The sequence below is a fragment of the Salvelinus alpinus genome, chromosome 2 (genome assembly GCF_045679555.1).
Source record: "Salvelinus alpinus chromosome 2, SLU_Salpinus.1, whole genome shotgun sequence".
Taxonomy (NCBI): Eukaryota; Metazoa; Chordata; class Actinopteri; order Salmoniformes; family Salmonidae; genus Salvelinus; species Salvelinus alpinus.
Window position 1 is genome coordinate 103,090,984 of NC_092087.1, and position 26,908 is coordinate 103,117,891.

The following is a 26,908-nucleotide window of genomic DNA, read 5'->3' on the forward strand; positions in this document are numbered from 1 at the left end:
ATGTGAGTAATTGTCTATGTAGAACGTTTGTATCCTGTATGTATGTGCACAACGTTTGTAGCTTCACGGTCGTTTTGTTGTTTTGTTAGTGTGTTTAGAGTTTTGTGTCGTGTTCATCTTCGTGGTGTTAATAAAAGAAGATGGCTTATTTTCCAACTGCTGCATTTTGGTCTGTCAATCCGCCACACGATCGTGACAGAATTACTCACCATAGGACCAAGCGGCATGGAAGGCGGCAACAGGACCTACCTACACAGGATTTCTGGAGTTGGGAGGACGAATTGGAAGGAGATGGACCTTGGGATCAACCTGGAGAATATCGCCTCCCTCGTGAAGAGCTGGAGGCAGCGAAAGCCGAGAGGAGGCGATATGAGGAGGCAGCAAGGAAGCAAGGCTGGAGACCCGTGAGTAATACCCAAAAATTTCTTGGGGAGGGGCTCATGGGGAATGTGGCGAGTCCAGATGGGAGAACTGCGTCAACTTCCCGTGCTTCCCGTGCTTCCTCTAAGAGGGAACCTGAGCCAGTCGGGCTGAGATTGGAGGGGAGCAATGGGAGTGATGCAGAGACGGTTAAGGATTTATTGGGGAGGTTGGAAGAGAGTAAAATGAGGGAGCTGCTGTGTTGGTGCGTGAGGCACAAGAACCACCCGACAGAGCGTGTGCGGGATGTGAGGTTACCTGAGTCAGCTCTACATGCTCGTCCTGATGTGCGTGCTAACCGTCTGGAAAGGACAATCCCACGAACCAGGCCTCCTGTACGCCTCCCTAGTCCTGCACCTCCTATATTAGCCCTATGTACTAACTCTCCTGTGACGGTCCCCAGCCCAGTACAACCAGTGCCTCCTCCACGCACTAGCCTTATGGTGCGTGTCTCCAGCCCTTTACCACCAGTGCCTAAATTACGCACCAAGCCTCCTGTGTGTACCCAGAGTCCTGTGCGTCCTGTTGCTGCTCCCCGCATTAGCCCTGAGATGCGTGTCCCCAGTCCGGTACCACCAGTTCCGGCCCCACGCACTAGGCCTAATGTGCGTCCCCAGGGTCCAGTATGCCCTGTTCCTGCTCCCCGCACTAGCCCTGAGATGCGTGTCCCCAGCCCGGTACCACCAGTTCCGGCACCACGCACTAGGCCTAATGTGCGCTCCCAGGGTCCAGTATGCCCTGTTGCTGCTCCCCGCACTAGCCCTGAGATGCGTGTCCCCAGTCCGGTGCCACCAGTCCCGGCACCACGCACCAGGCCTACAGTGCGCCTCAGCCGGCAGGAGTCTGCCGTCTGCATAGCGATGACTGAACTGCTCGTCTCCCCAGCGCCATCTGAGCCATCCGTCTCCCCAGCGCCATCTGAGCCATCCGTCTCCCCAGCGCCATCTGAGCCATCCGTCTGCAATGAGCCTGCAAAGCCGCCCGTCTGCCATGAGCCTGCAAAGCCGCCCGTCTGCCATGAGCCCACTGAGCCGTCCGCCAGACAGGAGCCGCTAGAGCCGCCAGCCAGACAGGAGCCGCTAGAGCCGTCCGTCAGACAGGATCTGCCAGAGCCGCCAACCAGACAGGATCTGCCAGAGCCGCCAACCAGACAGGATCTGCCAGAGCCGCCAACCAGACAGGAGCAGCCAGATCAGTTAGCCAGCCATGAGCAGCCAGATCCGTCAGCTAGCCATGAGCAGCCAGATCCGTCAGCTAGCCATGAGCAGCCAGATCCGTCAGCTAGCCATGAGCAGCCAGATCCGTCAGCTAGCCATGAGCAGCCAGATCCGTCAGCTAGCCATGAGCAGCCAGATCCGTCAGCTAGCCATGAGCAGCCAGATCCGTCAGCTAGCCATGAGCAGCCAGATCCGTCAGCTAGCCATGAGCAGCCAGATCCGTCAGCTAGCCATGAGCAGCCAGATCCGTCAGCTAGCCATGAGCAGCCAGATCCGTCAGCTAGCCATGAGCAGCCAGATCCGTCAGCTAGCCATGAGCAGCCAGATCCGTCAGCTAGCCATGAGCAGCCAGATCCGTCAGCTAGCCATGAGCAGCCAGATCCGTCAGCTAGCCATGAGCAGCCAGATCCGTCAGCTAGCCATGAGCAGCCAGATCCGTCAGCTAGCCATGAGCAGCCAGATCCGTCAGCTAGCCATGAGCAGCCAGATCCGTCAGCCAGCCATGAGCAGCCAGATCAGTCAGCCAGCCATGAGCAGCCAGATCAGTCAGCCAGCCATGAGCAGCCAGATCAGTCAGCCAGCCATGAGCAGCCAGATCAGTCAGCCAGCCATGAGCAGCCAGATCCGTTAGCCAGCCATGAGCAGCCAGATCTGTCAGCCAGCCATGGGCCGTCCCTCAGTCCGGAGCTGCAGTCCCTCAGTCCGGAGCTGCAGTCCCTCAGTCCGGAGCTGCCATTCCTCAGTCCGGAGCTGCCATTCCTCAGTCCGGAGCTGCCATTCCTCAGTCCGGAGCTGCCCCTTACCCTGGTGCTGCCCCTTACCCTGGTGCTGCCCCTTACCCTGGTGCTGCCCCTTACCCTGGTGCTGCCCCTTACCCTGGTGCTGCCCCTTACCCTGGTGCTGCCCCTGACCCTGGTACTGGCCCTGACCCTGGTACTGGCCCTTACCCTGGTACTGGCCCTTAGTCCGGAGCTGTCCCTTAATGCAATGGGATTAATGTGGAGAGGGGTCATTTTGAAGAGGCTAAGGAGGTGGTTAGGGACTGTGGTGAAGTGGGGACCACGACCAGAGCCGGAGCCGCCACCGTGGAGGGAAGCCCACCCAGACCCTCCCCTAGACTGTGTATGGTGCGCCCGGAGTTCGCGCCTCAAGGGGGGGGGTTATGTCACGCCCTGGCCTTAGTATTCTTTGTTTTCTTTATTATTTTAGTTAGGTCAGGGTGTGACATGGGGAATGTTTATGTTTTGTTAGTTTTGGGTGTTTATATGGTAAAGGGGTTATGGGGTGTAGTATATGGGTTTGTGTTGAGTGTAGATGTCTAGCGTTGTCTATGTATGTTTAGTTGTCTAGGAGAGTCTATGGTTACCTGAATGAGTTCCCAATTAGAGACAGCTGATTTCGGTTGTCTCTGATTGGGAGCCTTATTTAGGGTAGCCATAGGCTCTCATTGGATGTGAGTAATTGTCTATGTAGAACGTTTGTAGCCTGTATGTATGTGCACAACGTTTGTAGCTTCACGGTCGTTTTGTTGTTTTGTTAGTGTGTATAGAGTTTTGTGTCGTGTTCATCTTCGTGGTGTTAATAAAAGAAGATGGCTTATTTTCCAACTGCTGCATTTTGGTCTGTCAATCCGCCACACGATCGTGACAGGTGCAGCTGGTTTGCAACACAGGATGATACTCCCAGGAACAGGAGATTATAATAGGTCAGTTTCACAAGGTTAGTCTGTGGTGGTTAATTTCTGTATTACCAAATGAGGAGAGACAAACTTCACACACCAATCAGAGTTATACTTAAACTACATCTTTAATAATAAGATCTTTGCAATGTCTTTCAACAATTCACTATTTCTAATGAACCATTGAGAGTGGCAACACAATGGCTACTGAGATCTTTTATAGCAAAGATCCACCCCCTAGTCGACATAAACCACAGATATTAGGAACAGTTTACAAAGTGAGACTTTATAATGACAAAGGAGTATCCCGAAGCCAGATAGCATTCGCTATAATTTATCATTCAGTTTGGTCCCTAAGACGATGTACTAATCTGGTTCCTGGTACTTCATAGCACAAAAACACCAACTCATCCAATGGCATAACTCAATTGTCAACTCTAGATACTCCCATCTCAAGTAAAACCCCTTCTTGACCCCACTCCTGGACAAGCTCACTGAGGGGAGTGAGCCTCTAGGTCATACACTATCCCAGGATAAGTGCAACATCAGAGAGGACATACAATGGTTCCAGACACTGCCATACACCTCCCCCCAATGCCAAAGGAGGGAGTGACTTGCGCACAGACATTGTGGAAACCAGTAATTGGTTCCCCATTAATCACACGATCCCTTCACATAGTTTAACAGATACATTCACATATGAAGACAATGTTCCCTCCTGTCCTCTTCCCTTCCTGATATTCTGCATAGCACCAGGGACATGTGAAAGACAAGCCTGACCTCTCCCCTCTCTGGGACCCAGGTGACTGAGCCCCAGCTGAGGGAAGAAGTGCAACTGCCAACACCAGAGTCCGAATGGATACATTTTAATAACAAGTATATCACATGAGCATATTATGCAGATAAGACATCTTAATTATCTATGTTACCCAACTAATTCTGATTCATCCACCACAAGTCACATACTCAGATATGTGGACACATACAATTAACATTTTGCATTACAGTCTGTGAACATTTTCATTTCATTAAATCATCAGTGGGCCAACATTGTAAATGTAAACAACGGAACAAATGCATCACATCCAAATATCACTTGATTATCTGTAGTGCTGGAGGAAAGACACCCAGATAAACACACACAGAGTTTAAAAAAGGACCATTTAAACACATGGAATCGGATCTACTCAATATTCAATTCATGTTTTCTAATAATCGCATAAAAATTGACCATTTAAAACAGAAGGAATCTGACCTACTCTATATTCAAACTGACAAACTCCATATTCAATTCGTGTTTTCTAATAAAAACATACAAATATATGTTTTAGTATACTTTGTACAATTCAATTTCATATGGTAAAAACAGGTAATCATTATCAGTCAACAATATAAGACAATGGGAGCACTGTGTATGTTCTCTGATGAATTTTAAGTCAATATGACGTGAAATATCAATATACACGCTAAGAGAAGTAATTTCTCTCTCCTGTGTGGATTCTCTAATGACCTTTAAGTGACTGTGATGAGTAATATGTTTTCCCACAGTCTGAGCTTTTATAAGCCTTCTCCTCTGTGTGCTGTCTCATGTGTTCTTTCAGCTTCCTAAAATGCAAAACCTTTGCACACTGGGAGCAGTGGTAAGGATTCTCCCTTGTGTATTCTCTCATGTCGTTTTAGGTCCCTTAACTGGTTGAAACACTTTCCACACTGGGAGCAGTGCTAAGGCTTCTCCCCAATGTGTATTCTCTCATGTTTTTTCAGGTAGCTTTTCTGGTTAAAACTCTTTCCACACTGTGAGCATTGGTAAGGTTTCTCCCCTGTGTGTATTCTCTCATGTCGTTTTAGGTCCCCTAACTGGTTAAAACACTTTCCACACTGGGAGCAGTGATAAGGCTTCTCCCCTGTGTGTATTCTCTCATGTCGTTTTAGGTCCCCTAACTGGTAAAAACACTTTCCACACTGGGAGCAGTGAAAAGGCTTCTCCCTTGTGTGTATTTTCTCGTGTTGGTTCAGGTGTCCTTTCCTTTTGAAACTCTTTCCACACTGGGAGCAATGGTAAGGCTTCTCCCAAGTGTGTATTCTCTCATGTTGTTTAAGCTCCCATAAGAAGTAAATCAAATCAAATCAAATTTTATTAGTCACATACACATGGTTAGCAGATGTTAATGCGAGTGTAGCGAAATGCTTGTGCTTCTAGTTCCGACAATGCAGTAATAACCAACAGTAATCTAACCTAACAATTCCACACTACTACCTTACACACACACACAAGTGTAAGGGATAAAGAATATGTACATAAAGATATATGGATGAGTGGTGGTACAGAACGGCATGGCAGATGCAGTAGATGGTATAGAGTACGGTATATACATATGAGATGAGTACTGTAGGGTATGTAAACATAAAGTGGCATAGTTTAAAGTGGCTAGTGGTACATGTATTGCATAAAGATGGCAAGATGCAGTAGATGATATAGAGTACAGTATATATACATATGAGATGGGTAATGTAGGGTATGTAAACATTGTATTAAGTGGCATTGCTTAAAGTGGCTAGTGGTACATTTTTACATAATTTCCATCAATTCCCATTTTTAAAGTGGCTGGAGTTGAGTCAGTATGTTGGCAGCGGCCGCTAAATGTTAGTGGTGGCTGTTTAACAGTCTGATGGCCTTGAGATAGAAGCTGTTTTTCAGTCTCTCGGTCCCTGCTTTGATGCACCTGTACTGACCTCGCCTTCTGGATGATAGCGGGGTGAACAGGCAGTGGCTTGGGTGGTTGTTGTCCTTGATGATCTTTATGGCCTTCCTGTGACATCGGGTGGTGTAGGTGTCCTGGAGGGCAGGTAGTTTGCCCCTGGTGATGCGTTCTGCAGACCTCACTACCCTCTGGAGAGCCTTACGGTTGTGGGCGGAGCAGTTGCCGTACCAGGCGGTGATACAGCCCGACAGGATGCTCTCGATTGTGCATCTGTAGAAGTTTGTGAGTGCTTTTGGTGACAAGCCGAATTTCTTCAGCCTCCTGAGGTTGAAGAGGCGCTGCTGCGCCTTCTTCACAACGCTGTCTGTGTGGGTGGACCAGTTCAGTTTGTCCGTGATGTGTACACCGAGGAACTTAAAACTTTCCACCTTCTCCACTACTGACCCGTAGTAACTTTCCGTAACTTTCCACACTGGGAGCAGTGGGACGGCTTCTCCCCTGTGTGTCTTCTCTCGTGTCGTTTCAGGTCCCCAAACTGGTTAAAACACTTTCCACAGTGGGAACACTGTCTTGCTGGTTTGGACCTCCCTGGCTCTGGTTCCTCTGAGTCTGGTCTTTCTCCTGCCAAAGACAGTGTTTAAAAAAAATAGAGACCTGAATGAAACCTCCACATGATAAAACGGCCTTGCTTCGAGGGTAAATCCTAATCAGATCCCTCAATAACCTGAGGCCAGTTTTAACAATCTTGGTGTGATTTTAAAACAAATGTTGTAGAGCTTCCTGGTAATTACTGATAATATGTTTACATTACTTATTTTATTCATTCTGTTTTACAAGTCAGAACACAAAAAACTAAACAGTTCTAGGACACTGAAGACACAGACGTCGCTAGATTCCAATTGAGCAGGTGGTTCTAAATATATAACTTCCATAGCTGTATGATACAGAATGTGAACTACACACTTCCTTAAACATAAAATAAGTAAATAAGTAATTTTAAGTGGAAGTCCAAAACTTGTTTTTACGTCGAAGACACAAAGCACATCAGTAACATCTCCCCGTTGTGGAAAGGGTTCGACACCTGCTGTTTAAATGGACCAATTTCTTATTTATACGTTCACAGATTTTCAACATTTTGAAACATGTCATATTTTGGGTAAAGTAAAAAAATAAGGTGAAATATTTGGGTAAATGTTCCTAAAACTGATAGTTACGACAATGAACAAAAATATAAACACAACAAGTGTTGGATGTTTCATGAGCTGAAAAAAAAAAGATTGCAGAATTTTTAACATCCCGGTTAGTGAACATTTATTCTTTGCCAAGATAATCAATCCACCTGACAGGTGTGGCATATCAAGAAGCTGATTGAACAGCTTGATTATTACACAGGTGCACCTTGTTAATAAATAAAAGGCCACTCTAAAATGTGCAGTTTTGTCACACAACAATGCCACAGATGTCTCAGAGGGAGCGTGCAATTGGCATGCTGACTGCAGGAATGTCCACTGGAGCTGTTGCCAGGGAATTCAATGTACAGTACCAGTCAAAAGTTTGAACTCACCTACTCATTCAAGCGTTTTTCTTAATTTTTTACTATTTTCTACATTGTAGAATAATAGTGAAGACATCAAAACTATTAAAAAACACAAACGGAATCATGTAGTAACCACAAGTGTTAAACAAATCAAAATATATATTAGATTCTTCAAAGTAGCCACACTTTGCATTGATGACAGCTTTGCACACTCTTGGCATTCTCTCAACCAGCTTCACCTGGAATGCTTTTCCAACAACAGACTTGTAGGAGTTCCCAAATATGCTGAGAACTTGTTGGCTGCTTTCCCTTCACTCTGCGATCCAACTCATCCTAAACCATCTCAATTTGGTTGAGGTCGGGGGATTGAGTAGGCCAGGTCATCTGATGCAGCACTCCATCACTCTCCTTCTTGGTCAAATAGCTCTTACACAGCCTGGAGGTGTGTTGGTCATTGTCCTGTTGAAAAACAAAAGATAGTGGGACTAATCCCAAACCATATGGGATGGCATATCGCTGCAGAATGCTGTGGTAGCCATGCTGGTTAAGTGTGACTTGAATTCTAAATAAATCACTGACATTGTCAACAGCAAAGCACCCGCACACCATCACATCTCCTCCTCCATGCTTCACGATGGGAACCACACATGCAGAGATCATCCGTTCACCTCCCTCACATCTCACAAAGACATGACGCTCGGAACCAAAAATGTCAAATTTGGACTCATCAGACCCAAGGACAGATATCCACCGGTCTAATGTCCATGGCTCGTGTTTCTTGGCCCAAGCAAGTCTCTTCTTCTTATTGGTGTCGTTTAGTAGTGGTTTCTTTGCAGCAATTCGACCATGAAGGCCTGATTCACACAGTCTCCTCTGAACTGATGATGTTGAGATGTGTCTGTTGCTTGAACTCTGTGAAGCGTTTATTTGGGCTGCAATTTCTAAGGCTGTTAACTCTAGTGAACTTATGCATCAGAAGTAACTCTGGGTCTCCCATTCCTGTGGTGGTCCTTAAAGTAATGATGGACTGTTGGTTCTCTTTGCTTATTTGAGCTGTTCTTGACATAATATGGACTTCGTCTTTTACCCAATAGGGCTATCTTCTGTATACCACCCCTACCTTGTCACAAGACAACTGATTGGCTCGAACACATTAAAACCTGTTATGGCTAGGGGTTCCGCTAGCGGAACGTTTCGACAACATCCGGTGAAAGTGCAAAGCGCGAAATATATATATTTTTATTGGAAATATTTAACTTTCATGCATTCACAAGTGCAATACACCAAATTCAATTTTAACTTCTAGTTAATCTAGCCACCGTGTCAGATTTAAAAAAGGCTTTACGGCAAAAGCAAACCATGCGATTATCTGAGGACAGCACCCCATCAAACAAACACATGACAATCATATTTCAAACCGCCAGGCGCGAAACAAAACTCAGAAATAACTATATAATTCGTGCCTTATCTTTGACGAGCTTCTTCTGTTGGCACTCCAATATGTCCCATAAACATCACAATTGGTCCTTTTGTTCAATTAATTCCGTCGTTATATCTCCAAAATCTCCATTTATTTGGAGCATTTGATTCAGAAAAACACCGGTTCCAACTCGCCCAGCATGACTACAAAATATCTAATAAGTTACCTGTAAACTCTGTCCAAACATTTCAAACAACTTTCGTAATCCAACTTTAGGTATTTTAATACGTAAATAATCAAGAAAATGTAAGAATTTAAGAAAAACAACGTGAAGCGCGTGACCTGGAGCGCGCATCAAAACATTAGAGAGCACAAGGCTGGACCCTCGTTCTGAATAGCCGTACCTCTTCATTTCTATAAAGAAAAACATCAACCAATTTCTAAAGACTGTTGACATCTAGTGGAAGCAATAGGAACTGCAACCAAGTGCCACAGGAATCTATGTTCCCATAGAAAAACAATTGAAAACAGAGTCACCTCAACAACAAAATAATCCTCCTGGATGGTTTGTCCTCTGGGTTTTGCCTGCCAAATAAGTTATGCTATACTCACAGACATTATTTTAACAGTTTTAGAAACTTTATAGTGTTTTCTGTCCAAATCTACCAATTATATGCATATCCTAGCTTCTGGGCCTGAGTAGCAGGCAGTTTACTTTGGGCCGCTTTTCATCCAGACGTGAAAATACTGCCCCCTATCCCAATTAAGGAAAGAAATTCCACAACTTAACTTCTAAAAAGGCACATGTTAATTGAAATGCATTCCAGGTGGCTACCTCATGATGCTACAGTTCTCCTTTAAGACCCCATAATGTTTCATCATTAGATGCTACAGTCCTCCTTTAAGACTCCATAATGTTTCATCATTAGATGCTACAGTCCTCCTTTAAGACTCCATAATGTTTCATCATTAGATGCTACAGTCCTCCTTTAAGACTCCATCATGTTTAGAATGTGTCTGGAAGCGCTACTCTATCTATTCTACTCTTATCCTTTCGGTTTTTATAATATTTAATAATATTAATAATGTTATAATAGGTAATAACTAACTTTAATAACTAGGGTTAATACCTGCCTGGCTCCCCAACAAAATCTTTATCTTTACCCCCCTCTAACAATACCGCTACAGAATTAGCATAGTAGGCCATGTAACTGAAGGTAATCTGAAATATTTAGGACTAATTATTCCTTGCCACCCATTCTGAAACTCACTGCAGCTCTTTGTTAAGTGTTGCTGTCATTTCAGTTGCTGTGGTAGCTGACGTGTACAGTGTTGAGTCATCCGCATACATAGACACACTGGCTTTACTCAAATGTCGTTGGCATGTCGTTGGTAAAGATTGAAACAAGTAGGTGCCAAACAGCTGCCCTGTGGAATTCCTGATTCTACCTTGATTTTGTTGTACAGGCTTCCATTAAAGAACACTCTCTGTGTTCTGTTAGACAGGTATCTCTGGGGCGGCAGGTAGCCTAGTGGTTAGAGCGTTAGGCCAGTAACCAAAAGGTTGCTGGATCGAATCCCCGAGCTGACAAGGTAAAACTCTGTTGTTCTGCCCCTGAACAAGGCAGTTAACCCACTGTACCTAGGCTCTTAACTGACTTGCCTAGTTAAATAAAGGTAAAATAGAAATTAAACACCGGTGACGTGTCATTGCTGATTTTTTTAAACCAAAATTTAATTGAAGATGCTCCGAAGATTTTTACAATCATTCTTTGTCATTTATCTTTGTTTAATAAAAAGTATATTATTTACATCAACAACATAGGAATCACTACAAAACGTATTGTATGACCTCTTTTACACAATATTATGCCCAGCCTTTGGAACTGTGGTTTTCCTAGACATGGCTACTATATTGTGATCACTACTACTGATGGATCTGGATACTGCTTTCAAACACATTTCTGCAGCATTAGTAAAGATATGACCAAAACATGATGATTTCATTCCTCTACTGTTTGTAACTACCCTGGTAGGTTGACTGATAACCTGAACAAGGTTGTAGGCACTGGTTACAGTTTGAAGTTCTCTCTTGAGTGGGCAGCCTGATCACAGCTTTCCTCCAGTATTAGTTCATTAATTACCAGTGTCTGGAGTTTAGTTTTCCTGTTCTACAGTCTTGTAAAGATAGGGGGGTTGACTGGGACAGGCAATGTAACATCCATAATATTTTGAGAAAATGTTCTTGAAAAACGAGCACCTTACATAGGACCATCTTCTAACTGTCTCTCTAAAGCTACCTTTCATCAAGGTTTTATATGGTCTATTGGTTTCTCTCTTTTCATTGTCAGAATCCTTTTCCAGTGTTATGATATGCATAACATCCATATCCACCAGTCTATCTTCCTGTCAACTAACAGAACTCTGCTGGTTGTCCTGGTAACAGATACCAGTCTATCTTCATGTCAACTAACAGAACTCTGCTGGTTGTCCTGGTAACAGATACCAGTGGGCAGATCTATTGTATTTGTTCAAACTAAACTACAGCACTTACTTTGATGTGTTAAATCTGATCCTTTCTTCTCTTCTCCTCCTCTCACAGTTCCACTCAGCCCCGTTGTTTTCCTGCAGTCCACCAGCAGCACAGACAACCTCTTCATACCCAGCAGTAAGGCGCTACCAGAAGAGGCACGACATGGGGACTCCGGGAGGGAGGAAGGGCTAGCATTGTCCTGGTAACCATAAAGAGGAGACACAGACACATATCATTATGGATGCTGATGTCACTGTTGTCATGAAATGTTTTACAGAAACCCAGCCCAGACCCAGATAGAGCAAGCTGTATGCTAGACCAGACCAAGCTGTACCATCTGGTGTTCTGATCTGGAGAGACTCTTCTCTGCCTCGTCAGCATCAGGATGTTGTTGAGGCTCCCCAGAGGATCCACGATAGTCATGTCTCTCTCCTGTGTGAATGAGAACATCAAACAGATTGTAAACTTATGACCGTCTATTACAATCACAGAGTCTTACAAGAGGCATGAACATGTATAAAAAGAGCCTAAAATGGCCACTTTCATCATCATTTTGTCGAATATTGTTTGTGTTGTAAATGTAAAAGGGTCGTTCCACTAAATGGGTGCCTTTTACGTCCCTTTGACATTTTAAGTAGGAAATTATGCATCAATATTGCATTTTAAAAACCTGTTATTTTAGATGAAGTGAACTTTAATACAGTCAACAAGGATAATTAAATACATCTCATTTAAAAGTCCCCAAAATTTATGTATCAATGGCAGATTACACCTTAAACAATTCCTACAGTACTGAACAACATAGTCAAGTGTAGAACTTCAGTAGAATGCCCCTTAAAAACCACACATTAGTTCAACAACTGCATAGCTTGTGCCCCTGTTTTTAAGTCAGTACTCACTGGTGGTAATCGGATCTTCAGTCGCCTCCTCCTTTTTCACTCCCAAAACGTCTTCCTCCTCTTTAATTGAGATGGCCTCCTCTTCCTCTTTTACTCCAAAAGGTTCTTCCTCTTCTTTCACTACATTCTCTTCTTGTATTGTTACGGCATCTTCCTCCTTTTTGATTCTCAAAGCTTCTACCTCCTCCTCTTCCACTTTGACAACCTCTCTCCCATCTTCCTCTTTCACTGTAATATCATCCTCTTCTTTCAATGTGATAGCCTCCTCTTCCTCTTCTTTCATTCTGAAAGCTTCTTCCTCTCCTTTCATCAGAGCTTCTTTCTCCGTCTAGTTTAGTGAGCTCATGCCAGGTCGCAGTTGTAAATGAGAACTTGTTCTCAACTACTCTACTTGGTTAAATAAAGGTGAAATAAATAAAAATAAAAAATGCTCAGGGAGATTAGCCTAGCGCAGTACCAATGTAACACATTTGCTAATGTAATAAGCAAATTGAGTTTAAATGAACAAGTAGATACGTAAGCAGAATGATGTTCTAAAACACTAAGATTAATATACACTAAATTGGTCTAAAGATCTTAAATGTTTCGGTTTTATGTTCGCTAGCAAACCACCGCGGTTGGTGAATCAGAAGCCTTTTGTCGCTGTTGAAGAATCCTCCCGTCCCGTCCACTAGATTATACGTCACACAAGAACCATCAACTGAAAGACTCATATCGCCGTCTGCTGCCTGGAGTGGGTAACGCAGACTGGGAAAAATCCCCATTACAATGTTTATTCTGGCAAACAATGTCATAAGAAGTAATTTAAAAACAACCAGATGTTATGTTTTCTCCTCCTTCTTACAGCCAATACTTTCCTCCAGGGCTGGTCTGCCCAATAGGCAGGATTAGGTGACAGATTGAAGAGGGTGGCATATTCCGAGCTAAATTGACAAAGGCTCATCTGGTGGTATAATTTGTATTCATTTTTGCCATAGTTATTCTGAACCTACTGCCTGCAAGTTGTCGTTATCTACACCCAAAAAATGAAAATATCTTCTCAGATATCTCAAATATTTTTCTCAGACTTCAAAAGTGGTCTCCTGATGTGGTTTAATTATTGTTGTGGACTTAGAACATCCAATGTTGTTGTTTTTCTATTAACAGTGTGATTTTGGAAGAGAAAACCAGAAAAACAGCGACAATCAGAAACCTTGAAAAACTAAACGTAGAATATAAATTAAAGATTAGGTCCCTGAATGGTCAAAAACCTCTTCAAATAGAAGTATGTTTATAGCACAAAATATCTTACAGGTAGGCCATCTCTCACTCTCTCTCATCATGTCACAAGCTGTCAGGCTCCCAGAGGCAGGGCCATAAAAGGCCCCAGCTCTCTCAACTGCCCCTCCCCTCTCCAACAGCCATCAACCCAGAACATCCTGAAGACAGAACATCTAAAAGATCATCTGGGAATCCTTTCTTCCCCATGGAGCTTTTCAAAAGTGAGGTGAATATTCAATGGGATGTTTGTACAGTGCATTCGGAAAGTATTCAGACCCCTTGACTTTTTCCACATTTTGTTACATTACAGCTTATTCTAAAATGTATTACTTAAAATTTTTCCTCATCAATCGACACACAATACCCAATAATAATTTAATTTACCACAGGTGGACTCCAATCAAGCTGTAGAAATATCTCAAGGATGATCAATGGAAACATGCATCTGAGCTCAATTCCGAGTATCAGAGCAAAGGGTCTGAAAACTTATGTAAATAATATGTATGTTTTTTGTTTTTAATAAATTTGCTAAAATGTCTAAAAGTCTTTTATCGCTTTATCATTATGGGGTATTGTGTGTAGATTTCTGAGGAAATAGTTTTATTTAATCCATTTTAGAATAAGACTGTATCATAACAAAATGTGGACAACGTCAAGGGGTCTGAATACTTTCCAAAGGCACTGGAAGTGGTTGAGGAGAGAGCATCATTGCTATATTCTAATTAAAATCATTGACCCATAAGAGAACACCTGACCAAAGCAAGGCGTGACCCATATAGAATTAAAACAACATTATTCTTAATGAGAAATATAATCTAATAAACAAATGTTTGCATAATCAAAGACATGAAAACATTGTATTTAGCAAGACTTTCATATGGCCAGGAAGGTCATTGAGAATAACAATAGACAATAGTTATTGTTGCTAGTTTAGGGATGAAGATAGTGAAGGTTCATGAATGTTACAGATGTGGTGTTCACAGTGTGGATGTTGACAGAGGGGGATTAGAACCCCAAAGTAATAGTGGTACAAAAGATCATAAAGGTCATTTAACATTCTGGTTTAGGGGGGTAATAACTTTTTGGAAACCACTATTCACACTATGTACAGACATAGAAAACCATCACATCAAGGAGGTGTAACAGTGATGAATGACTATTCAATGTACAACAGTAGTCTTCTGTAACAAGCAATACCTGCTAAATATGTTTACATACATCCATGACTGAATGGTTTCATGAACTCCTTTAAAGGTTTTGTAAGTAAGTTGTAACAGGTCCTCATTCAGCAGTCTGAATTAACCTAAAGGCACCAAAACAAACGTTTAGAGAAGTTTGGAGATTATTCCACAAGTAAGGTGCTAAGAGCTGATTTACCTAACTCTGTACAGACCAAAGGAATTCCCAGAGCTAGCCATCCCTGAGACTGTGTATGATAACACCAACTCTTACCTCTAATGGTTATTGTAGATGTTAGCTACAGAGGGAGTTACTGTCAAAGAGATTTATAAATGCAAAGAGAGCAATGAATGGACCTACGTGACCACAAAGAGGGTCAGCCTACTTCCTGATGGAGAATGCAGGGAGGTGTACTGAACCTGTACCCAGAATAAAACAAAGTGCATTATGGTCAAATGCATCTAATGGCTTTTAATGAAGTGGCAGCTGTATTCATATAGATGATGTCACCATAGTCTAGGACCAGTAAGAACATCGATTGAATGATCTGCTTTGTACTATTAAGCAAGAGGCCTGACCTATTTCTATAGAAGAAGACCCTTTTTATACTCAGCATCTTAATGAACTAACTCATCAATATGTTTTTAAAAGACAGCTTAACGTCTAGACAGAAACCCAGCCTAAAACCCCAACTCAGCATCTTAATTAACTAACTGATCAATACGTTTTTAAAATACAGCTTAATGTCTATACAGAAACACAGCCTAACACCCCAACTCAGCATCTTAATTAACTAACTCATCAATATGTATTTTAAAAGACAGCTTAACGTCTAGACAGAAACCCAGCCTAAAACACCAACTCAGCATCTTAATGAACTAACTCATCAATATGTTTTTAAAAGACAGCTTAATGTCTATACAGAAACCCAGCCTAAAACCCCAACTCAGCATCTTAATGAACTAACTCATCAATATGTTTTTAAAATACAGCTTAATGTCTAGACAGAAACCCAGCCTAAAACCCCAACTCAGCATCTTAATTAACTAACTCATCAATATGTATTTTTTAAAGACAGCTTAACATCAGATACACCATACAAGGTACATACACTTAAATCATTAATTATTTTTGTGCAATCTATAAAACAACATATACTTCGTTTTTTTGTATTGTCATTACGGGTCTCGTCCCGTGTATTGTCAGTACGGGTCTCGTCCCGTGTATTGTCATTACGGGTCTCGTCCCGTGTATTGTCATTACGGGTCTCGTCCCGTGTATTGTCATTACGGGTCTCGTCCCGTGTATTGTCGTTACGGGTCTCGTCCCGTGTATTGTCGTAACGGGTCTCGTCCCGTGTATTGTTACTATGGGTCTCGTCCTGTGTATTGTCATTACGGGTCTCGTCCCGTGTATTGTTACTATGGGTCTCGTCCCGTGTATTGTCGTAACGGGTCTCGTCCCGTGTATTGTTGCGGGTCTCGTCCCGTGTATTGTCATTACGGGTCTCGTCCCGTGTATTGTCATTACGGGTCTCGTCCCGTGTATTGCTACTATGGGTCTCGTCCCGTGTATTGTTACTACGGGTCTCGTCCCGTGTATTGTCATTACGGGTCTCGTCCCATGTATTGTCATTACGGGTCTCGTCCCGTATATTGTCATTATGGGTCTCGTCCCGTGTATTGTCATTACGGGTCTCGTCCCGTGTATTGTTACTATGGGTCTCGTCCCGTGTATTGTTACTATGGGTCTCGTCCCGTGTATTTATTAGAGGTTTACACCTCGCTCATTGTTTGGGTTACAGCCTCGTGTAAAATATACGTGTTTGCTTTGGGCTTCGTCCCCGTCATCTTTATGACGTACGCATCTGTGGGTAGAAAAAAACAAACTATTTTGTATTCCTGCGCCTGTCTCCGATCTTTATACAACGTGACACACTTCAATCATAAGAATCATTTTTGTGCACTCTAGAAAACAACATATACTTAGTTTTACACAGATTCAATAATAATTTAAGGTCAATAAAGGTTTTCTGTAAAATAATGACAGCATACTGTAGTTCAGATAGAGACTGATCAGCAGGGTGGGCAATATAGTACACAACTGTATCGTCTGCATACAGATGCAGGAAGCAGTTTATTTTGACAAAACAATATTGTTAATGTATACAATATAGTTGTTTATTATACATTATAACATATAAAACAATGCCTAGGAACTAAAGATTTTATATGCAACATTTGAACAACAATTTGACCACCCTTGGGTTACGATGTATATGACATGACAAGATACTTTAGTCATCTTTTTTTATTGACATGTTTATAATCCAAAAGTATGTTTTTAGAGGGGAGGGAAATACGGTTTATGTTAAACTGTAGAGAACAAGAACCTTTGGTGAATCAAGGTGTCCCTGATATTTTATATACTACACATGTCCAAAAAGCTGGTTCTGACAATAAACGTTTTAGTTTCAAACGTCAGAACAGGACCGTACTGTAGTACTAGACTATTACACTGTTATGTACTACTAATGTACTAGTATCTAAGATGTTAAGGAATATCAACAGGGGGAACATGTACACAATATAACATATTCCCACAGCATCTAAGGATACTGACACTGACATTATATTATGTTATGTGACAGTAGCATAAGGATACAGAACCAGTCAAAAGTTTGGACACATCTACTCATTCAAGGGTTTTTCTTTATTTTCACTATTTTATACATTGTAGAATAATATATGAAGACATCAAAACCATGAAATAGCAGTGAAGTCCTATTACCAGATAGGAAGTAGCAGTGAAGTCCTATTACCAGTCTTGTATGTATCAGTTCATGAGGGTTGCCTAATCACACATATGATATTTTGGAAAGATGTGACCTTTTTAACCCCTCAAAACAGCACCTATGACCTCAATGTAAGGCACTTCCGGTTGTCACAGGAAGCTACAATTAAACACATTTCCTCACTGGGACACCCGTTTACATAATCCTGAGTTTCAAGTCTTTATGTTAAAAACGGATTGATTTTCATAGGGTTGAATACCTCTTTTAGGGTCAACTTAACCACTTCCGGTTGCTCCAGGAAGCTGAAAAACAACACAGGTAATCCTTATAGTAGCCTGATTAGTTGTCATTGATGATAGTTTTCTAGGGTAACCCTAACCCACTTAGTCATCCAGTTGAATTTCGAGCAGCAGGCAATGTATTCCTAAGGGGAGAGAACTAAGGCACATTTAGGAATTGATTCACTGTTTTAAGGGTTCATTTCAAATGGTCTGAGTAAATAAGGAGGACCTCCCAACCATTCCTGTGGTTGAATTGTGTTTCTAGCCTCCACGGTTTGGCTGCTGTAACCCAAAAGCACCTTAAATTTAGGTCAGGCTTCATTCTGGGCCTAGAATGTACACACTCTCCCCCTATCTTAATGGATACCTTTATGAAATAGATTCTCTCTCTCTATGACAAAAGACAACAGACATGGCATTGACTCAAATCAAATTTATTTATAAAGCCCTTCTCACATTAGCTGATTTCTCAAAGTGCTGTACAGAAACCCAGCTTAAAACCCCAAACAGCAAGCAATGCAGGTGTAGAAGCATGGTGGCTAGGAAAAACTCCCTAGAAAGGCCGGAACTTAAGAAGAAATCAGAATTTTAAAAAATTAAAGGATTGGCATTTGTACTTTGGTTCCCAATTTGTAAGTCGCTCTGGATAAGAGCGTCTGCTAAATGACTTGAATGTAATGTAAATGTTCTTGTCCCTTTAAGGTTAGAAAGTCCATCAAATCCACATACTTTAGTGTAGACATTCATTTATGATTTCATGACTGTTTGATAGTAGATCCCTGAATGGAAAAAAAAACTTCTCCAAATAGAAGTATGTTTGTATCACAAATTATCTTACAGATATTTGTTACAGATATTTTGACCATATCTGACAGGCTCCCCTCTGCAAGGCAATCAAAGGCTCCAGCTCACTGAACTGCCCCTCCCCTCTGCAACAGAAGATAACGAAATGTTGACATCCTGGGAAGATCACCTCCAAAGGTCATTCTCATAGCCTATCAACAATTTTCTGACAGGGAAACATTCAAACTACAGGGACAATTTAAGCCTTTCCTGTGGCTCCAGGTCCATAGCTTCAATCAGTAATGGTAATCCTTATAGTAGCCTGATGAGCTGTCATTGTAGGTGATTTTGCAAGGCAAATCATTCATTCTCTTTCTGGAATGATTTATCCTACGTCCAATTGTGTCCATCTCTGGGTGGCAAGGGCAGGGCACAGTCTTTGCATCTATACAGTACGTTTTCCCTGACGATTCCTTGTAGAAGTAAAGGAACCCCATCTCGTCATTATCTGTTGCTTCCAACAATTCTTTCCCCTGCTTCCCTGAGAGTGGGAGACCGTGGTAGTCACAGACAACTTCCCCTTTAGCAAATGGACGTGTCGTCATGACCTTTTTTCCTTTATCAGGGTCACTGGCAATGTACAGTCCTTTCCACTTCTGGGACTTCACCAGCTTCTTAATTGCCTTGTTGTCTTTTGGTGTGTCAGTGTTAATTGAAGGTTGCCAGTAACAAAGGACATTCTCCACTTTCACTTTGTTCTTCTCCCAGTTCTGCCTTTCAATGTATCTCTCTACTTGACTTGCAGTGGGCTGTCTTCTGGGGAAGTGCGCTGTAACCAAAAAATAAGTGTTATTAATAATTTCATTTATTCAATAGTAGAAGCCCTTATCAAGTAGTACTTTATTTACTGACTAAATAAAGTACATTTTTGTAACATATAATATAACAAAATTTTATTTAGTTTAGTGTATTTTAGCTGCTTCATACCGATCACATAATCACGTCTCATTTTCTCTTGCTGGCTTCTCCACTTGTCATAGCAGTATCTCTCATACGTTCCTGCAATCAGTCTGTCCTTCGTCTTGATTGATTGTCCATCAATTGTGACAGGGAAGTGTTCATAGAAGAGTTTCAAGGTCTGTGCCTCAGCCAACTTTTTGCTGCTGGACAATGCTCCTTTTCTCCTTGTGCTTGCACAGGAGGGGCCTGCAGTCTCACTACTTGAAAAAGGGAACATAACACATTTGTATCTATATGTAGCAGCATTTACAAGACAATGTAAAGTGTAATTTATATAATTTGTGTAAATACTTACTCAGATTCAATGGACATGGCAACTTTGGAGATCAGCTTCATTTACATGCAGGCATTGCCTGTTGTCTTCAAGCGGTAATGCTTTTTAGTTGTAGCAGTTGTATGGGCCAAGTAGTCAGCAACAAGGGACATCTCTTGGTCTGTGAAGCTGGCTTTGGTATTTGTCTCAAAAACTTTTCTTGCTACCTGTCTCGTGATGTTGGGCAAGTTGTATCTGATGAAAGAACAAGAAAAACAGTTTGGTTTCAGAAAACTGTACTGTCCAAAAAGTATTGTGGAATGATTAAACAGTGTTCTCCTTAACAGTGGTGTACTTACTTGGCATGAAACCTTTGTAGGTCATTGGATGGGTTGTAGATGGGTTTCCCGGTTGTGGAAATGAAGAACCTCTCATCTTCTTGCATGTCATCAGAGTTTTTAAGAAAAGCTGGTCGAACATGTCGGTAGTACACATCGAACCACTGAAAATATAGACAACATTAATACATGTAAATAGGGGGCACCCGATTCACTTCTGGATAAAATCGTGCCCAATTTAAATGGCCTCGTACTCTGTCCTAGATTATATGATATGCATATTATTATTACTATTGGATAGAAAACACTCTGACGTTTCTAAAACTGTTTGAATTATATCTGTGAGTAAAACAGAACTCATTTGGCAGGCAAACTTCCAAACAGGAAGTGAAAATTCTGAAATGGGTCTCTGTGAAAGGCATTGCCTATTCAATTGTCTTTTATTTATGGATCTGTATGCACTTCATACGCCTTCCACTAGATGTCAACAGGCAGTAGAACGTGGAATGAAGTCTCTAGCCTTTCCTGGGACCGGATGGGACTCGTTGGAGTGAGAGGTCAGCCATATTAGTAGTACTTGGCTACTCACTTCGGTTTGTCATATCGTTTTCTGCAATGCATTAGGTAGACACGAAGAAATGCTCCGTCTGGGAAGTTATTGGATTGATTTCTGAAAAACATCCTAAAGATGGATTCTCAACTGAGTTTGACCAGTTTATTCGACTATTATGACTTTTTGAATTTTTCGTTCATGCGTAAAATCTTCATGGACACGTGAGCTCCACTATGCTAGCCAAAGTTGCTAATTCAACAGAAGAAATGGACATTCTAAAACAAAACAACGATTTATTGTGGAACTAGGATTCCTGGCACTGCATTCTGATGAAAGATCATCAAAGGTAAGGGAATATTTATGATGTAATTTCGTATTTTTGTGGACTCTTTGGACTCCATCATGGCGGAGAATGGCTGAGCGCTGTCTCAGATTATTGCATGCTGTGCTTTGTACTAAAGTATTTTTTTTTTAATCTAACACAGCGGTTGCATTAAGAACCAGTGTATCTTTAATTATATATGCAACTTGTATTTTTCAGCAAAGTTTATGATGAGTTTCTCTGTTAGATTACGTGGCTGTCTAAAATTTCTCCAGACATTTTGGTGCCATTTGTGACCATGGCTGCAATGTAAAACCCAGATTTGTAGCTATAAATATGCAGATTTTCGAACAAAACATAAATGTATTGTATAACATGATGTCATAAGACTGTCATCTGATGAAGTTGTTCAAAGGTTAGTGATTCATTTTATCTCTATTTGTGGGTTTTGTGAAAGCTATCTTTGCGGTGCAAAACTGCCGTTGTGTTTTGGGCTATTGTGGTGAGCAAACATAAATATATGTTGTGTTTTCGCTGTAAAACATTTTAAAAATCGGACATGTTGGCTGGATTCGCAAGATGTTTATCTTTCATTTGCTGTATTGGACTTGTGATTTCATGAAAATATATTATATCATATTCCCTGTGGCGCTAGGCTAGGTTATGCTAGTCAGCGTTTCCGATGAGGAGGATCCCGGATCCTGTATTAAATCACATTCACAATAACAGATTGTAGTAAATATACTTACTGCATGTTCCTCCTCATCTAACAAAATGGTTGCAACTTGCTGCGTTGCTGTTTCGTGCTTCTTAACACCGACGACAGTCCAATTCTCACCATCTGGCAACTTGCACGCGCTCCTCGAGAGCCATTCGCTCAGCTGCAATTGGAACAGTGACATATTAATAAAACAAATGCCAAAGAAGCAAATACAATTCAACATTATAGCAAATTTATGACATTAGTTAACTTACGGTCAAATGTTTGATCACTCCAGCCCTTTGGAGATGTTTGAGCATGAGCAGAGACTCAATGTAGTACAGAACATGCAGTTGTTCAGTTTCCAGCAAGGATTCTTCATTCATGGCCTTCCCAATGATACACAGAAATTTGTTCTTCGCCACCCTCAAAATTTCCCAACATTCTTTTGGTGTCTTCGCAACTGACACCATCTGTATGTATCTGCAGAAAAAAAATAATACATTAATTATTTTAAGAACGTTGATAATACACACTTATTAAAAATAAAAAAACATTTCTGTGAGGATCAATTGGAAATATATACCTTTTCCCAGTAGTTTCCTGAGACACCTGCTTGCTCATGGACTTCTGCAGTTCATTCAAGCATAGGAGGAAATGCTTGCATTGCTCAAACACGGCTCTGTCTGTCTGAATAAGGCTTGTAGTGGTGATGTTGTAGCGAATAAATCTCTTCAAATTCTTCATGTAGTTGGCAATGGTTTGCTTCTTCTGTCCGATGTCTGCAAGCTTGGTAAAAAATGATCTGCTTTTTTCCAAGTTATTAACAAAATCCAGCGATGGTTTGTTTGAGTCCATGTAAAACAAAAACCTTGACACATTTGCAACCTGTACATGAAAATAATATTAATTACATAGTTAATAACTACTTTAAAATCTATTAATTCTCATTAAAATATGTAAAAAGTTAAATTAAAGTAACATCTCTGTACATACCTCCTGTTTGAAATTGGGAATTTTGTTGTCGTCACGGAGATATTTCCCAAATCCAGCCAGCAGATCACAATCCAGAGGGTGCTTTTGGTATAAACCACTGCTTTGCATCACCTTTCTCAGTTTGGTGTCCCATACCTGGTTCAATGGTCTAGAAAATATTTGGTATGCAGATTAGAATAAATAAAATACATCCATGTTTGCTTATATACTTCTACGTAGTACTTGTTAATGAAAATGATTTCTATTTGTATTTAATTACGGTTGGTACAGCGCCGACTGGTCATCTTCCATGTTGACGTCTGATTCTTCATCTATATTTTCATCTGTAGTTGGTACCAACACTTGAGCCACTTCCACTTGGCTGAAATATCATACAGATTAACAAAAACATTTATATTATTTTACAATCAAACATAATTGGACAACAGTTCAAATGAGTTCCAATAGCATGTAATTTGCACATATATTATTTTATCAGTGCAAAATAGTAGCTTACCCAGTTATTAGTTTGGCTTCTGGCTTGTTCGTAACAAAATGACCCATTTGTTCACGGTTCTTAATCAGAGGTTGGAGTGCGTCCTGTTGTGTCACAATACAGCTGAGTATTCTGTAGTCAATAATCCTGCCGTGCCAAAGATGCTCTATCATGGAGTCGCGGGAATTACGAACTTCCTGATCAATCTTTTGTTTTGATTCTGTCTTCATGCAGACTCTGCTGAGATGTATAGATATGCTTTCCTGGTTCTTCATGCAAAATCTGCACACAATAGGGATCCTTCTTTGTTTTCTGTAACACAGTGAATGCACAATAAGTACATGTAATGAAGTTATTACTTAAAACCTCTCTGGGATATGTGGGACGGTAAAAAAGCTCAAATGATTACAAAAATGGTCTCAAATTAGAGACCTAGTCACACTGGAACAGAGCATGTGTGATACATCACTGTGACTGTCCAATTTATGGATCTATGCACGCTCAAAAATGCGATTTTTTTGCTGAAAATTCAATTCAGGTTTGTTTTTCAAATTAGTCTGCGGATGTTTAAAATCTCAAAAAAGCTCCAATGTTTACACAAATGGTCTCAAAGTATACGTCTAGTCACACCTGAACAGAGCCTGTGTGATACATCACTGATCTATGATCACGGATCTATGCACCCTCAAAACTGGCTTGTTTTGGCTGTACGTTCAGCCTCAAACCAAGGTTGTTTTTACTGTATGTTCAAATCATGGCCTATTTGTCTAAATTGTCTGGGGGTGTTTAAAAATCGAAAAAAGCTCAAAACTTTCCAAAAATGGTCTCAAATTATAGGTATGGGCACAATGGAACAGAGCATGTGTGAGCTATGACTGTGACTTTCCTATTTTGGGATATATTCAGCCTCAAAACAGGCTTGTTTTTGCTTAATGGTCAAACCATTTTTTATTTCTCTAAATTGTTTGGGGGTCTTCAAAAATCAATAAGAAGTACTGTACTGGTGTCGTCTTGCTGGTTTGGACGTCCGTGTCTCTGGTTCCTCTGAGTCTGGTCTTTCTCCTGCCAAAGAAAAAAGTGTGTTTTTTAAAATAGAGACCCGAATGAAACCTCCACATGATAAAACGGCATTGCTATGAGGGTAAATCCTGATCAGATCCCTCAATAGCCTAAGGCCAGTTTTAACAATCTTGGTGCGATTTTAAATCAAATGTTGTAGAGTTTACTGGTAATTACTAATATTTACATTACTTATTTATTCATTCTGTTTTACAAGTCAGAACACAAAAAACGAAACAGTTCTAAATATATAACTTTCAAAGCTGTATGATACAGAATGCGACCTACAGCCGCGGCCAAAAGTTTTGAGAATGACACATATTAATTTCCACAAAGTTTGCTGCTTCAGTGTCTTTAGATATTTTTGTCAGATGTTACTATGGAATGCTGAAGTATAATTACAAGCATTTCATAAGTGTCAAAGGCTTTTATTGACAATGACATGAAGTTGATGCAAAGAGTCAATATTTGCAGTGTTGACCCTTCTTTTTCAAGACATCTGCAATCCGCCCTGCTGTCAATTAACTTCTGGGTCACATCCTGACTGAGGGCAGCCCATTCTTGCATAATCAATGCTTGGAGTTTGTCAGAATTTGTGGGTTTTTGTTTGTCCACCGACCTCTTGAGGATTGACCACAAGTTCTCAATGGGATTAAGGTCTGGCGAGTTTCCTGGCCATGGACCCAAAATATTGATGTTTTGTTCCCCGGGCCACTTAGTTATCACTTTTTCCTTACGGCAAGGTGCTCCATCATGCTGGAAAAGGCATCGTTCGTCACCGAACTGTTCCTGGATGGTTGGGAGAAGTTGCTCTCGGAGGATGTGTTGGTACCATTCTTTATTCATGGCTGTGTTCCTAGGCAACATTGTGAGTGAGCCCACACCCTTGGCTAAGAAGCAACCCCACACATGAATGGTCTCAGGATGCTTTACTGTTGGCATGACACAGGACTGATGGTAGCGCTCACCTTGTCTTCTCCGGACAAGCTTTTTTCCGGATGCCCCAAACATTCGGGAAAGGGGATTCATCAAAGAAAATGACGTTACCCCAGTCCTCAGCAGTCCAATCCCTGAATGACTTTAGCTTCCTTCCAGGCCTGAGGGCACACACTTTCTAGTAGGCTTAAATTAAAGACAAGGCAAATAGGAGTGGCAATATCGGCCGCTATTATCCTCAATTTTCCATCCACGTTGTCAGACACAGGTGACAAGTCATTGTTGATATTTTTGCCCAAAATGTCATTGAAGATGCTCCAAAGATTTTTACTATCATTCTTCATGTCATTTATCTTTGTTTCATAGTGTAGTTTCTTCCTCTTTTTATTTAGTCACATGATTTCTCAATTTGCAATGCGTTTGCCAATCAGTTATAGAACCAGACCTATTTGCCATCTCTTTTGCCTCCCTCTTCATCATACCATTTTTTGATTCCTCATCAATCCACGTGGATTTAACAGTGTTTACAGTAATATTCTTAATGGGTGCATGCTTATTAGTAACTGGGATAAGCAATTTCATAAATGTGTCAAGGGCAGCATCTGGTTGCTCATCATTACACACCACGGACCAACAAATATTATTTACATCAACAACATAGGAATCACCACAAAACTTATTGTATGACCTCTTTTACACAATATTAGGCCCAGCCTTTGGAACTGTGGTTTTCCTAGACATGGCTACTATATTGTGATCACTACATCTGATGGATATGGATACTGCTTTCAAACACATTTCAGCAGCATTAGTAAAGATATGATCAAAACATGATGATTTCATTCCTCTACTGTTTGTAACTACCCTGGTAGTTGACTGATTACCTGAACAAGGTTGACGGCACTGGTTACAGTTTGAAGCTTTCTCTTGAGTGGGCAGCCTGATCACAGCTTTCCTCCAGTATTAGTTAATTAATTACCAGTGTCTTGAATTTAGTTTGCCTGTTCTACAGTCTTGTAAAGATAGGGGGGTTGACTGGGACAGACAATGTAACATCCATAATGTTTTAAGGAAAAGTTTTTGTAAAACAAGCACCTTACATTGGATTATCTTGAAACTTTCTCTCTAAAGCTAACTTTCATCAAGGTTTTATATGGTCAATTGGTTTCTCTCTTTTCATTGGCAGAATCCTTTTTCAGTGTTATATTCATAACATCCATATCCACCAGTCTATCTTCCTGTCAACAAACAGAACTCTGCTGGTTGTCCTGGTAACAGATACCAGTTGGCAGATCTATTGTATTTGTTCAAACTAAACTACAGCACTTACTTTGAGTCAAATCTGATCCTTTCCTCTCTCCTCCTCCTCTCACAGTTCCACTCAGCCCCGTTGTTTTCCTGCAGTCCACCAGCAGCACAGACAACCTCTTCATACCCAGCAGTAAGGCGCTACCGGGAGAGGCATGACACGGGGACTCCAGGAGGGAGGAAGGGCTAGCGCTGTCCTGGTAACCATAAAGAGGGGACACAGACACATATCATTATGGATGCTG

The 26,908-nt window shown here is 41.4% G+C and overlaps 2 protein-coding genes across 4 annotated transcripts in view; both read right to left on the reverse strand.

The window, feature by feature from the left end:
• LOC139547168 (zinc finger protein 32-like) overlaps positions 1 to 26,908 on the reverse strand; it is a 304,099-nt gene that overhangs the window by 211,189 nt on the left and 66,002 nt on the right. The gene's annotated exons all lie outside the window — the stretch shown is intronic.
• On the reverse strand, positions 18,443 to 23,916 carry LOC139546919 (uncharacterized). Its single transcript, XM_071355869.1, has 10 exons — positions 23,382 to 23,916; positions 23,145 to 23,246; positions 22,886 to 23,033; positions 22,476 to 22,777; positions 22,165 to 22,372; positions 21,939 to 22,070; positions 20,336 to 20,478; positions 20,019 to 20,231; positions 19,691 to 19,923; positions 18,443 to 19,532 (listed from the first exon to the last, which is right to left on the reverse strand). Exons 1-8 carry the CDS (start codon positions 23,633 to 23,635, stop codon positions 20,060 to 20,062), a joined length of 1,461 nt encoding a protein of 486 aa, XP_071211970.1. The 5' UTR covers positions 23,636 to 23,916; the 3' UTR covers positions 18,443 to 19,532; positions 19,691 to 19,923; positions 20,019 to 20,059.